At 44.0% G+C, this 15,748-nt stretch overlaps 1 protein-coding gene across 1 annotated transcript; it reads left to right on the forward strand.

The window, feature by feature from the left end:
• The first annotated feature begins 3,511 nt into the window (after positions 1 to 3,511).
• On the forward strand, positions 3,512 to 13,857 carry MFAP5 (microfibril associated protein 5). Its single transcript, XM_075258587.1, has 8 exons — positions 3,512 to 3,622; positions 7,316 to 7,375; positions 7,517 to 7,558; positions 8,898 to 8,921; positions 9,550 to 9,585; positions 11,780 to 11,867; positions 12,892 to 12,965; positions 13,053 to 13,857. Exons 2-8 carry the CDS (start codon positions 7,318 to 7,320, stop codon positions 13,139 to 13,141), a joined length of 411 nt encoding a protein of 136 aa, XP_075114688.1. The 5' UTR covers positions 3,512 to 3,622; positions 7,316 to 7,317; the 3' UTR covers positions 13,142 to 13,857.
• Positions 13,858 to 15,748: the final 1,891 nt, after the last annotated feature.

Below are 15,748 nucleotides of genomic sequence, written 5' to 3' on the forward strand. Positions count from 1 at the left end.
GAATATACATATGATTTCAGTATAATTTTCCCCCAATGACTGCACTATGTGGCTGAGGGTTGTCCCTGCACCCTGACATTACAATGCTACGCTCCTGTACACATCTGATGGATTCTGTCCTCACAGGCCGCTCTCTGCAATCCTACTATACTGTGATATTGTGACTGTAATTGATAAGGGCCGAACTTTGCTGCAGTGAGAGCAGGCTGGAGGGAGGGGCGCAGCTGCCACAATGTAACAGGTCATTTCCAGAAATTCCCGAGCAATGAGAAGAGAACTGGGAAGACATCCAGAGACACAGACAAGGAAAGAGGGGAAGAGAGTGAGAGGTGGATGTATGGGGAGAGATGGAGGTGGCAGCTACAGGACAGCGAGCAGGACCACAGCTGCCTCAGCGTCATCCTCAGGACATCAGGGGAAACTTACAAGATTTCAGTTTATTTATCTGTATACCAGGGGATTACACAGATGTGAGGGCCAAGATGCAAAGAAAAGACTCTGGACTGCCAGAAATGATTACATATAATAAAACATTATGTATAGTACTGCAACTTACTGACATATCCTACACCCATTACTAATCCTGTATTATACTCCAGAGCTGCGCTCACTATTCTGCTGGTACAGTCACTGTGTACATACATTACATTACTTATCCTGTATTATACAGGATAAGTATGGAGTATAATACAGGATGAGTAATGTAATGTATGTACACAGTGACTGCACCAGCAGAATAGTGAGCGCAGCTCTGGAGTATAATACAGGATAAGTAATGTAATGTATGTACACAGTGACTGCACCAGCAGAATAGTGAGCGCAGCTCTGGAGTATAATACAGGATAAGTAATGTATGTACACAGTGACTGCACCAGCAGAATAGTGAGCACAGCTCTGGAGTATAATACAGGATAAGTAATGTAATGTATGTACACAGTGACTGTACCAGCAGAATAGTGAGCACAGCTCTGGAGTATAATACAGGATAAGTAATGTAATGTATGTACACAGTGACTGCACCAGCAGAATAGTGAGCGCAGCTCTGGAGTATAATACAGGATGAGTAATGTAATGTATGTACACAGTGACTGCACCAGAGAATAGTGAGCGCAGCTCTGGAGTATAATACAGGATAAGTAATGTAATGTATGTACACAGTGACTGCACCAGCAGAATAGTGAGCGCAGCTCTGGAGTATAATACAGGATAAGTAATGTAATGTATGTACACAGTGACTGCACCAGCAGAATAGTGAGCGCAGCTCTGGAGTATAATACAGGATAAGTAATGTAATGTATGTACACAGTGACTGCACCAGCAGAATAGTGAGCGCAGCTCTGGAGTATAATACAGGATGAGTAATGTAATGTATGTACACAGTGACTGTACCAGCAGAATAGTGAGCACAGCTCTGGAGTATAATACAGGATAAGTAATGTATGTACACAGTGACTGCACCAGCAGAATAGTGAGCGCAGCTCTGGAGTATAATACAGGATGAGTAATGTAATGTATGTACACAGTGACTGTACCAGCAGAATAGTGAGCACAGCTCTGGAGTATAATACAGGATAAGTAATGTAATGTATGTACACAGTGACTGCACCAGCAGAATAGTGAGCGCAGCTATGGAGTATAATACAGGATGAGTAATGTAATGTATGTACACAGTGACTGCACCAGCAGAATAGTGAGCGCAGCTCTGGAGTATAATACAGGATAAGTAATGTAATGTATGTACACAGTGACTGCACCAGCAGAATAGTGAGCGCAGCTCTGGAGTATAATACAGGATGAGTAATGTAATGTATGTACACAGTGACTGTACCAGCAGAATAGTGAGCACAGCTCTGGAGTATAATACAGGATAAGTAATGTAATGTATGTACACAGTGACTGTACCAGCAGAATAGTGAGCGCAGCTCTGGAGTATAATACAGGATAAGTAATATAATGTATGTACACAGTCACTGTACCAGCAGAATAGTGAGCGCAGCTATGGAGTATAATACAGGATGAGTAATGTAATGTATGTACACAGTGACTGCACCAGCAGAATAGTGAGCGCAGCTCTGGAGTATAATACAGGATAAGTAATGTAATGTATGTACACAGTGACTGTACCAGCAGAATAGTGAGCACAGCTCTGGAGTATAATACAGGATAAGTAATGTATGTACACAGTGACTGCACCAGCAGAATAGTGAGCGCAGCTCTGGAGTATACTACAGGATGAGTAATGTAATGTATGTACACAGTGACTGCACCAGCAGAATAGTGAGCGCAGCTCTGGAGTATAATACAGGATAAGTAATGTAATGTATGTACACAGTGACTGTACCAGCAGAATAGTGAGCGCAGCTCTGGAGTATAATACAGGATAAGTAATGTATGTACGCAGTGACTGTACCAGCAGAATAGTGAGCGCAGCTCTGGAGTATAATACAGGATAAGTAATGTATGTACACAGTGACTGCACCAGCAGAATAGTGAGCGCAGCTCTGGAGTATAATACAGGATAAGTAATGTAATGTATGTACACAGTGACTGTACCAGCAGAATAGTGAGCGCAGCTCTGGAGTATAATACAGGATAAGTAATGTAATGTATGTACACAGTGACTGCACCAGCAGAATAGTGAGTGCTGCTCTGGAGTATAATACAGGATAAGTAATGTAATGTATGTACACAGTGACTGCACCAGCAGAATAGTGAGCGCAGCTCTGGAGTATAATACAGGATAAGTAATGTAATGTATGTACACAGTGACTGCACCAGCAGAATAGTGAGCGCAGCTCTGGAGTATAATACAGGATAAGTAATGTAATGTATGTACACAGTGACTGCACCAGCAGAATAGTGAGCGCAGCTCTGCAGTATAATACAGGATAAGTAATGTAATGTATGTACACAGTGACTGCACCAGCAGAATAGTGAGCGCAGCTCTGGAGTATAATACAGGATAAGTAATGTAATGTATATACACAGTGACTGCACCAGCAGAATAGTGAGCACAGCTCTGGAGTATAATACAGGATAAGTAATGTAATGTATATACACAGTGACTGCACCAGCAGAATAGTGAGCGCAGCTCTGGAGTATAATACAGGATAAGTAATGTAATGTATGTACACAGTGACTGTACCAGCAGAATAGTGAGCGCAGCTCTGGAGTATAATACAGGATGTAATTCAGCAGCAGGACTCAGCTGACCCCATAGCCAGTAATGCAGTATATAAGTTTATATCTTTCTGGTCCGGTCTGTGAATTCTTTAGTTTTCTGTGTTTTCCTTCTGCTCACGGTCCCTAGCCCAGTATTACAGCTCAGTATTCGGCACATCCATGGTAATGATTTTCCTATTTTCCATAGTGTAGGTGTGACATGTAGATGCCGTCTATACTGACACATTATATGAGCACGTGCAGACTTTGTGTCAAGGCCAAGCAGCTGCCCAAGTGCTCACATATTTTTTTGTGTTTCTGGGTGCGGCCTTTAATTCAGGAATATTGGATAAAAGACAAATAACGAGGGGAATCGGAGGGGAGCAGAGAAGGGGACAGAGGAACAAACCAAAGACATTGGGACAGGCGGAGAGGAGCTGAGATCCCGGAGACACAGCCAGTAAGTGGCAGCTTTACTTACTACAGTGTGACCTGGAGGGGACAAATGTGTGAGGAGGGAGAGAAGGAGACTGGGGATGGAGTGAGACAGCCAGGGGCAGAGACTGTGGCCACATGTATTGCCTATACAACAATTCCTTAAATTTTCTGCCTTAAAGGAGTTTCCAGAATTCCTTAAAGGGGTTGCATCAATTTTAAAAGATATCTCCTTTCCATAGAATCGGTGACAACTGTCAATTGGCTGCCCAATTACTGTGATCACCCCCCGATCACAGAACAGGGGCCCATCGGTTTTCAGGTCTGACTGACGTACTATTGTCTGTGTATGGGACTGATGGAGATGCCAAATCTCTGCCAGTCCCCTAGAGAATGAATGAAGCTGCTGCAGCACCTGCCTGACCTACCACCCCATTCAGATAGGGGACCGAGTCTGCACAACTGAAAAATTTGGTACAAATCCTTTAAATAACATTTTTCTAATCTGCTTTGTGTTCCAATTCTTCACTTGCTGTCAGTGAATGGCTTCAATCTTGTTTCCACCCACAGGCTGAAAATCTAACAATTTGCTACAACTATATCCAACTGTAATAATCCTCTATGAGTTCAAGAGTCTGATACGTCTGATCATTGCAACAAAGTATCAGGACAGAATAGAAATTTGTGCTGCTGATGTTTTTAACTTTCCAGATCAGATACATTGTAACAAGTCCTAGTGTAGAAACCAGAACGATTCCATTCACTGACAACAGTTGCCAATAGATAAGACTATGAATGCAGGAACTTTCTATGGTCTGGGACTATAGTAGACCAGTAAGTCCAAGTGACCCCAGTATCAGCCGCAATACCGCCAGTATCAGCCACAATGTGCCAATAATAATGAAATCTGTAATGTTCCAATGTCAGCCCAAGTGCCAGCTTCAGTGCAGCCCTTAATGTAAACCATAGCGCCCCCACTACAAGTCTCTCTATCCCAGTGCTGGTCACGGTGCCCCAGTTTCAGCTTTAGTTACCCCAGAGTGACCCCAGTAAGTAAAAGACTCCAGTGTCAAACACAATTAGCAAAATTCCTCCTAGTGCCAACCACAATTAGGGACAACTATAATGCCAGCCACTGTGCCCCAAGCCAGCTTCATTTCCCTTAGTATAAGTTATTGTCCCTCCAATGCAAGCCTCAATGCTCCAGTTTCAGTGACCGTACCCATAGTGCCAAGGGAAAGTGTCCCCAGTGCTACCCACTAACATACACCTATAACCAGGTATGTCCATATCGGGGTGTTACCTATGTGGGCCCACAGGATGTCACTGCATGTGACCACCATATAGCTCAATGTACCTCATAATGTAGTCATTGTATAGCAGTGTTGATAGATTATTCTATGTATAGAGCTGTTGTCGGGTCACTGTATGGTGGCATTGTGCGGCACTGCTATGTAGATACTATACAGTATTATATTTCTCTATAGCACTATACAGTATGCATACTCTATAGCACTTATATGACAGAATGTTCCATGTATCACACTGTACCATTAAACATAAGACCTAGTACAATGAGCCCCCTAATACCCCCGGGTCAGCCACACTGCCCCTTCCCCTGCACACTTCTGCTAGCTTCCTATGCAGTAAATCACAAGTTCTTCTCCTTGCTGATTCTAGACTCCAGAGATTTTCTCGCTGCAGCCAGAATATTGGGTATATGTGTAATAACCCTAACAATGGCACCTTATTACCCAGGCAGAGGGGGTGGGTGATGTGATGAGCAGCGATGCAGGAAAGTTGGGTGATCACCCCTAGTGGTTTGGTATAACTGGATATGACTGCTGCTGTCTATCTGTCTGACTTCTATCTACACTTATGGTCTTAAACATGTCATGATGAATGTGAATATAAACACGATGCAGAAATCCTCGCTCTCACTTTCCGGCCTCCAGGCGACTTGGCATGAAGCCTTCGCTCTCTGTAATAAGATGCGGCCAGTTCATGCATTCCTGACAGACGCGCTTCTTACTGGTTTCACCTCACATACTGGAAAGAACATGTTAGTAGCAAGAAGAAATCCTCTATATCAGGGGCCCCAACTTCTATAGCTCAAGGGCCAAACCATACTTCTCAAGGTTGAAAGAAGATTCCAGGAGAGAGATGTCCTGCTTCCATCCAGTAAAGATGACCTCCTAATCCGCCTTCCTGTGGCCCAGATGCCATGTTTTTCCTCCTACTGCCCAATAGTGTCCACCTTGAGATATAGAGACTACAGGGATTTACCTACATGAAAAGGATGAATCTCCAGGGCTCTAAAATACGCCCACTTTACTGTCAAAGCATGTAAAATCCACAGAAGTCTACATTGGCAATAGCACACATGACCACCAAGCCTGTGCCCTCAATTACTATAACCACTAAGCCGCTGCCTAAGTCATGAGAAACTGTAACCACCAAGCCTGAGCCCCTAATAACTATACCCAGCAATCCTGTGCCATGAGATATTGTAACCACCTATGACTTGAAAGACTGTGACAACCAAGCAAAAGCCCTGAAACTATAAACCACCAAGCTTAGACCCTGAATAATTGTAACCACCAAGCTTGTGCCCCAAGTAACTGTAGCCATCAGCCTGTGACCTGAATAACTATACTCAAGCCTGTCCCCTGTAAGACCATAATCACCAAGATTGTGCCCTGAAACACTGTAACCAGTAAGCCCCTGCCCAGAAAGACCATAACCACCAAGACTGTGCTCTGTAAGACTATAACCACCAAGACTGTGCCCAGAAAGACTGTAACTACTAAGACTGTGCCCTGAATTACTATAACCAATAAGCCTTTGTCATGAGAAACTGTAACCACCAAAACTGTGCTCTGTAAGACCATAAACCATCAAGACTGTGCTCTGTAAGACCATAACCACCAAGCCTGTGCTCTGTAAGACCATAATCACCAAGACTGTGCCCTGAAACACTGTAACCAGTAAGCTTCTGCCCGGAAAGACCATAACCACCAAGCCTGTTCCCTGAAATACTGTAACCAGCAAGCCTCTGCCCGGAAAGACTATAAACACCAAGACTGTGCTCTGAATTACTATAACCACTAAGCCTATGTCATGAGAAACTGTAACCACCAAGACTGTGCTCTGTAAGATCATAACCACCAAGCCTGTTCCCTGAAACACTGTAACCAGCAAGCCTGTTCCCTGAAGGACTAAAACCACCAAGCCTGTGCTCTGAAGGACTATATCCACCAAGCTAGGCACAATCTCTAAGACTCCTGTAACCATTAAGCCTGTTGCCGCTTGCATGACCTTTTGTAACCACCAGGTTTGCTGTCTTGACTTAGGGTATATTCACACGAGTGTTATTAATGTCCGTTGCTGTCATCCATCATAGGATGTTTCCATTGACACTAAGGACCATTAAAGTTCAGTGAGCCCCCAAAACTTAGCACTCACAGGGTCAATATTAATGCTAAGGGCTGCCCTTCTGACCTGTGTCTGACTCTATTAGGGCACTAAGCCTGGTTGTATTATGGGGCCACCGTGACTCTGTTACCCATCACAGGCCACATCTCTCATCTCCAAAGCTTAGTACATGGGGGCTGATGGTGTTATGCATCCAGTATGGCTCTACCTTACCCATCCCCCTTGTATTTTGGCCATACTGTGATGTTTTTCTCTCTTCTTACTTGTTGTCTCTTCTCCGCAGAGATGTCAGGTGTGAACAGCCATTACTGCTGCTTGTTACTTCTCACAGTTTTGGCCATTGGTGAGTATCAGAATGGATCAGTGCAGACTTCTATGGCCGCTCACACAGAGGTATTGTGCACCTCGCGCCTCACTGATGAGACGCAGCTACAATATTACAACCTGTCATTCTTATTACTACGTCTTGCTTTGTGTCCTTCAGTGCTGCCGGCTCAGGGGAATGTGGTCGTCCGGAGAGATACCGGTGAGTATGATAGCCTCATGAATTTACGGATGCCGCTTTATCCGTCTCTCAGTAGGCGCGATGACCAAGCCATTATCATGTGTTCCCTATAACTGAGTAACCCTCCTATTCCTCCGCCAATAATGAGGCTCACTTTGCAAATTTTCTTTATACATATATCTTTATATTGCACAATTTACCGCAGTCACTGCCCTCGTAACATGGCTAGACACCACCAGTAACATCACCAGAATCAGAGTAACTTGTCCTTAATGGGAATCAAGGCTGCAAGTTACCTTGTGACTGTCCAAAATCAAGAAAAGAACTGGCCCCACTGACTGTGAGGGACTGATATGAATGGTGACAATCTTTGTACAGCGATACAGAGTATGTTGGTGCAATAAAAGTAACAAATAAGTAACATAGAATCCTATATTAAGTAGTGAACTATGACAAGTTACCAGCAGGTGGCAGTAAGTGTCCAGCTGTTGTGCGATTCTGGGGGGTTGATAGATTATTATGAAGGCGATCAGTGATCTGGAAATCAATTCCAGTCTCTTCAGGAAAGCGAGAGACACATCAGGGAGATGCTCCGATATAATGAGGTGTCATGTCAGGAACGCGAGGTCCTAGAGAGCGGAAACCTCGTCTAATACAGTGGAGGGGATGGATTTATTATGGTGCAGATTGGTGTCATTGTTTGGCCATGTATAAAGAGCAGACATAATACAAGAGACATCACATATCAGACAACAGGCATCACACAAGAGACAGCAGACATTAGACAACAGGCATCACACAAGAGACAGCAGACATTAGACAACAGGCATCACACAAGAGACAGCAGACAACAGGCATCACACAAGAGACATCAGACAACAGGCATCACACAAGAGACATCAGACAACAGGCATCACACGAGACAACAGGCATCGCATAAGAGACATCAGACATCAGGCATCACACAAGAGACAGCAGACATTAGACAACAGGCATCACACAAGAGACAACAGGCATCACACAAGAGACAGCAGACATTAGACAACAGGCATCACACAAGAGACAGCAGACATTAGACAACAGGCATCACACAAGAGACAGCAGACATTAGACAACAGGCATCACACAAGAGACAACGGGCATCACACAAGAGACATCAGACAACAGGCATCACACAAGAGACAACAAGCTTCAGACATTACAATACAGACGTCAGATATCACACAAGTCATCAGACAGCAGGCAATAGATAACAGAAACTCTCTTGTATGTGTATATACAGTATATATATATATATATATATATATATATATTATACCTTGCCCAGTGGTTAATGAAATCTCTCTGTTTTGTGATACAGATGCCACTACAGCCCCAGAGTCAGGTGAGTGCCTCTTGTGGTCATCTGTAGAGGTGATATCTCCAGGACTCGGTCATGTACCACATCGCTATCTTTTATTATGTTACAGTCTATAGGACCTGTGTACACAAGTGCAGTATACAGCACACAGTCCAACACTACAGGCCCTTCTATAGCGCCATACTTCCCTACATGAAAAAAAAAAACATATTTTTATGCAGCGCAGCATTTTGCCCAGATTGCACTTTACTTTGCCCAGATCGGTAATATCTGTAGAACCCTGCAGAATAATTTCACAATAATCAGAGTTGTCCCTACCATAGCCCACTTTGGAGGCATGCATGTGTATATATCCATTGGGATAGCTGGGGGTACAGTATGTGTGGTGGAAGCGTTCTCCTATCTGTGTTTCCTCCATCATGTTTTACATTAGAGTCGCTGATGGCGGGGCTCCTCCTGTATCCGTCACTCTATTACTGATAATGTCCGTTGCCCTCATCCTACGACAGATAGTGTGAACCTAACCTTACTTGTACACAGCGGTGCAGAGAATTCATTGAGTACTCGCCCAGCTTGTGGATAAAGATGGAGGAAATCATGTGAAAATCATCCCGTCTGCTGCAAATAACAGAAAGCTTGTCTCTTGTTACAGATGACTCTGGGAGTAAAGTTACTCCGACCCCTGGAGGTGAGTGCACATTTATGGGAACACTGTATGAGCGGAAACTACAATTTTTTTATTAGAATTTTATTGAATAATTTCCAGAATATATGATTGAAATCCCCCAAATTTATCCTTTTTCTGTTCTGTCATAAAATCAGAAGACCAGAGTAAGCATTAAAACATATGTCTAGTAACAGATCCTAAGGGACCCCTGTGACCAGGGCCGGGCCAAGGGTGCACTCACACCGGGCCCTATGGTAGCGGGGGCCTCTTTTGGACAGTAGGATAGTCCTAGATTTGTGTCCCGCTGTCCATGGCAGTGTGTCCGAGCTACCCCAGCAAAGGACGCCAGTGATGAAGTAGGGAGCCGTCCATTCCCCGCTTCACCACTCGGTTACTTTCTTTGCTCCCAATGTCCTGAGTAGGAGGCGCAATGTAGTGATGTCACTTACATGGCACCTGTTACTCCTTAAAGACTCCAGGACCAGAGGGAACGGGGAAAGGTGAATATTAAGGTTTGCTTTTTATCTTCGATATACAGTGGGGGACATGAAATGAAACTGTGGGGGCAACATGAGGGGGACATGACAAGGTGGATGCAACTTGGACAGGGTGACATGGTACAGGCAGCCAGGGGGGTGGAAGTGAAAGAGGACCAAGGGCTGGGCCCACAGGTTCAGCAGGTACACGATGCCACACAGACGCACACAGTGTTTTAATCCCCAGGACAAAGTTTACTGAATAAGTCACAGAATAGCGATCTGGGAAAACATGTAACACGGTATAAACAGAGAAGAAATACAAACTAATATGCAACAGAATATTGCAGCAAACTAACACTATACTCCTAGTTCCCACAGTTACTTAACAGGTACCAGATACAAGTCCTTTAAGAACACGGTTCTCCTGGATCGGTCCCTCGTTGGGGTGCACCCTAAGTATTGCGCAATACTATTTGTAATCCACAGTGAAATGGGGTCTTCACATAAAAGTACAGTTATATCCTATGCTCCAGCTCTCCACTTAACAGACAGGCCAATTTCCCAGATGATAAGGTGTCAGCGTAAGAGTCCCTTATATATCACCACGTGGAACACGTGGACGCGGCCAAGCCGTACTTACAAGTCCTTGAGGCCTTCCTCTCATGTGGTCTCCTTTACCTTCTGAGCTTCAGAGCTTTCCAGACTCAGTCCCAAAAGTAGCACCACAGACTCTGTGTCTCCAGACTCAGTCCACAGCCAGCATGGCAGTTCTTCCATCCAGCAGAGCACAGGCTGCCTTCCAGCATGTCAGGTCTCCACTGTCCCCTCAGCACATCACCTCCAGCCAGGACCCTTCTCTCCACAGAACTCTACTTCCTGTTTCCTGGTAATGGATGATGCAGATGACTATCTCCAGTGCAAGGTATCAAAACTGCAATCCCAGCACACTGCCAGGCTTGTAGGAGTCCAAAATGTCCCAGTAATTATCTGTAATCAGAGTTTGCAACCTCGAACAATATTTACATTCTGAAGAATTAATTGCATTAATTCCCTATGGGCATTTATTAATTTGCTGCCACCTACTGACCAAAGTTAGTTACTGACAGTTTACTACATCACACCCTTACAGAAGGACATTGGAAGTTGTGGTGGCAACCTGGAGGGAACATTATAAGGGGAATATTGTATGGGTCCACTAGAGAGCCATTATACTGTGTGAGCCACTAAGGGAGCGTTATACTACATGGGGGGCCATGGAGGGAGCATTATAATTTGTGTAGGTCCGGTATTTCTAGGTGGTGGTGATAGGGGGGGGCCCCACTTATGAAATCTTTGCACACGGCCCACCAATGTGTTAAAACGGCCTTTCCTGTGACTATAATGGGGGTCCGTCAGGTATCCGTTGTTTTCTAATATCTCGCCACACAAAAAAGTTGTACTTGCAATAGTTTTCTACATGGCTGATACTGTAAGGTTGCTGTGGCTGCCAGAGTCAATCAGGGCTGAGGCGGGGTATTGTATCCTGACACTGTCCATGCTCAGATGCCTGTGATTACATCTATATCTAGGCTCTGTGTTCTCTGCAGTGGTTTTAGAGTTGTCTACCAGGTAAAGTTACATCTATAAAGACATATAATCTATTAACCAGCAGAGGGTTTTGTATTTGTGATGGAAATACCATTTTACAGTTACTCTTTGTTTCTCACGCTTTTACTTGCTTTCTTTCTCCCTCTCAGACTGTAAGGAGGTAAAGTATCCCTGTACCCGCGTATATTCGGTACAGAAGCCGGTCAAGCAGTGTATCAGCTACCTGTGCGTCACCAGGTACATCACACACTTCCTAAAGGCAAAAAATAGGTTAAAAATGTATATATAAATTATCCAAATAAAATCCAATATCGGAGTGAGATTCCTTAGGCCTACCAGATAAAATTATTCAGGTAGCCACGGTCCAACAGCCCCTAGAAGACAGACCAACGTACCCTTCAAATATGGCTGTCTTCTGCTATACCAATGTTGCAAGGGCCAAGCCATGTCCATGAACCTTTATAGACATCCCTTGCCCTATTCTTTCTTAAAGGGATCCTATCATTCAGACGACATTTTTTGTAAGTACCACGTTGGAATAGCCTTAAGAAAGACTATTCTTCTCCTACCTTTCGTTGTCTTCTCTGCGCCGCCGTTCGCCTACAATATCGGTTCTTGGCAGTATGTAAATTAGCTCTCTCGCAGCACTGGGGGCGGGCCCCAGCGCTCAGACAGCACTGGGGGCGTCCCCAATGCTGTGAGAGAACTGTCTCCAGCGCCTCCTCTTCTTCAGCAGCATCATCTTCAGCCTATTCTTCCGGCGGTGGCTTGTAACTTCTAAGGCCTCCGGCCTTGGGCAGAGCAGACTGCGCATGCCCATAGGCCACGAGAAAATGGCCACATGCATAGTATTGTAAGCAGTCATTTTCTCGGGGCCTGTGGTCATGCGCAGTCTGCTCTGCCCGAGGCCTAGAAGTGAAAAGACACGGCTGGAAGAAGAGAATGAAGAGGCCGTTCCTGACTAAGATGGAAGTGGCACTGAAGAGAGTAATCTCGCAGCACTGGGGCCGCCCCCAGTGCTGTCTGTATGAGTGCTGGGGCCCACCCCCAGTGCTGCGAGAGAGCTAATTTACATACCGACAAGAACCGGGATTGTAGGTGAACAGTGGCACGGAGAAGACAATGAAAGGTAGGAGAAGAATATCCTTTCTTAAGGCTATTCCAACGTGGTACTTACAAAAAATGTCATCTGAATGATAGGATCCCTTTAAGTAGAGTCCCATACCTTCCTTGACCCTAACCTCTTGCACTGTTTTTGCAGTGTCCGTCGCGTGTACATGGTAAATAAGGAGATCTGTACCAAGATCATGTGCAAGGAGGACGAGATCATTCAGGGTGAGTATACAGACCAGTAAGGACCACCAGACGTCCATATATCGAGTCACGTGCTTCATTGTGATGTCACTGCTCTCATATCTACAGATGAAAAATGTCGCCAGCTCGCTGGGCTCCCTCCAAGACGCCATCCAGAACCTCAAGAAGCTACGGAGGATGAAACCGATGGAAACTAAGGACCATCATATATCAACCCCCAGTATTAAGCACTCCAGCGGTGGGGTGACCTTCACTGAATCTAGAGCATTACTATCATACACTCCCCTTCGTCCTTAACCTTATTACCAACTGAGACCCCAATTGTGCAAAATCGTAGCACCCTCGACTCCTCTTGATTTTCATTGGTTACTATAAGCAACACTGTCACTTTAATTGCACCAGTTTGCATGTAATACTTTCTATGGTGGGGCTGGCACAGATGGGGGGGGGGTCACTGCACATACAGGACACTAATGCAGAAATAAAGTTGCACAATTATTGAATAGCAATTTTAATTTTAGTCTGGTATGATACGCTGGTCAGATCTATATTTTTGTCCATAGGGGGCAGTATTATAGTAGTTATATTCTTCGTCATAGGGGCAGTGTTATATTAGGCTTTTTTGTTAGTATTGTATTAGTTAGGTTCTTGTCCATAGGGGGCAGTATTATAGTGGTTATATAGGAGACGGTATAGCAGTGTCAGGGGATGGACATTAGGGAGTAGTGCAGGACACGTCTACAGGGATATCTCCCTGTAACACATGACATGCCCCCGGTATATCTGTGCCTCTGTACCCCTATACATGTAATGCTGTGACACTTACAATGTAAAGACATTTAGTGGACCCTCCACTGTATGATATGTGTGTATATGTACTGCTATAATATATGCTAAGCAGAGTGACATTAGACACTGTTTTTGCATTTTTACTCCTAAGCCATGATAGTGAAATGTATCAAGACAAGAACTTCAGTGTCTCTTGAAATAATACCGTACTGTGTCGTTTGGGGTGAATGATCCTGAGGTTGAATTAGCCCTGGAGGTATCGGGAAGATCGTGCAGGGCTCTTCTTTTCTCAGAGTCCTGAATACAAGGGGAGGCAGATTCAGGCTGGAACTTGGAACTGATTTTGGGATCTGCCTCATCACCATACCATCACCGTAATAGTGCCGTACTCAGCCTAAATAACACTGCCATAATAGTGCCATGCTGTGGTTAAAAACATCACTATAATAGTGCCATAATGTGCCTAAGTAACACTGATATAATAATGCCATGCTGTGGTTAAAAACATCATATAATAGTGCCATAATGTGCATAAATAACACTGCTATGATAATGCCATGCTGTGGTTAAAAACATCACCATAATAGTGCCATACTTAGCCTGAAAACATCACCATAATAGTGCAATACTGAGCCTATAAATATCGCTATAATAGTGTCATACTGAGTCTAAATAACACTGCTGTAATAGGGCCATACTTGGCCTGAAAACATCACCATAATAGTGCCATAATGTGCCTAAGTAACACTGACATAATAATGCCATGCTGTGGTTAAAAACATCATATAATAGTGCCATAATGTGCATAAATAACACTATGATAATGCCATACTTGATAGTGCCATACTTAGCCTTAAAATATCACCATAATAGTGCCATACTGAGCCTGAAAACATCACCATAATAATGCCATACTGAGCCTGAAAACATCACCATAATAATGCCATACTGAGCCTGAAAACATCACCATAATAGTGCCATACTGAGCCTATAAATATCACTATAATAGTGTCATACTGAGTCTAAATAACACTGCTGTAATAAGGCCATACTGTTGTTTAAAAACCTCACCATACTAGTGCCATACTATGCTTAAACAGCACCCCCATAATAGTGTCACACTGTGCCTAAACATCACCTTAATAATGGGATAATGTACCTAAAAACTCCACATAACCGTGCCATATTGTACCTAAACAGCAGTATAATAGTGACTTGATGTGTTGTCGCAAAACCACAACTTTCAGGGCAAGCTGGGACATGTAGATTTGCTGGAAAGCCACAAATTGCAAATCATTTGTCTGGTATAGTTCTGCCATACAGTGCCTACATCATAGTAGTACAAAGATATCTCATAATAGTGCCATATTGTGTCCAAATAACAGTGGCATGCAATAAACCTGTAACAACACAATAATGTGCCCAAATAATAGCATTATACAGCACAAAATAGCAGTAGCATATAGTGTCCATATAATATTACTATACAATGGTACCGTGCAGAATTTTACCGCTATAAGTTAAGTTTCAGGGCTATATAATGGTTTGGACTGTGAACGCTATACTGCAGCCCTGCCATTTGTACCTGGAGCGGCAGCATCAGGATGTGCAATCATTTATCAGCACTGAATGGCGACATTTAACAATGACTCGGTAGTTTCTGTACTTCAGTTTGTGAATGTGAAAAATGCTGAAAACAACCCCCCCCCCCCTTCTATTATTTTCACATCCCCCCCAGGCCTTACACACCAAAGTGTATCACCGCAAAGCACACATCCGCACACCTGCAACATGTTTGTATGTGCAAGTCACACTGCCCACCCCCGCACAGCTGTCTGTGCACCACTCGCATCACACCACTGCTCAGACCATGCACCGTGCATCACTGACTAACATCTCACTACTAAATTATATTATCTATTGCCTTGTGCACCACAGGAGCATCCATATACCAAAAGCAAAGAAACACAACATGATCCTACAATGGAATTCTAACCTCTTCCTTAAAAATGTCA

This window comes from Leptodactylus fuscus, chromosome 10 (genome assembly GCF_031893055.1).
Source record: "Leptodactylus fuscus isolate aLepFus1 chromosome 10, aLepFus1.hap2, whole genome shotgun sequence".
In the NCBI taxonomy this organism is placed as follows: Eukaryota; Metazoa; Chordata; class Amphibia; order Anura; family Leptodactylidae; genus Leptodactylus; species Leptodactylus fuscus.

Bases quoted from the DNA above. Each gene is read 5' to 3' on its own strand.
- MFAP5 (XM_075258587.1), top strand. From the start codon at position 7,318: ATGTCAGGTGTGAACAGCCATTACTGCTGCTTGTTACTTCTCACAGTT. The intron at 7,559-8,897 runs GTGAGTATGATA...TTTGTGATACAG, and splicing joins GGTCGTCCGGAGAGATACCG to ATGCCACTACAGCCCCAGAG. The intron at 11,868-12,891 runs GTACATCACACA...CTGTTTTTGCAG, and splicing joins AGCTACCTGTGCGTCACCAG to TGTCCGTCGCGTGTACATGG.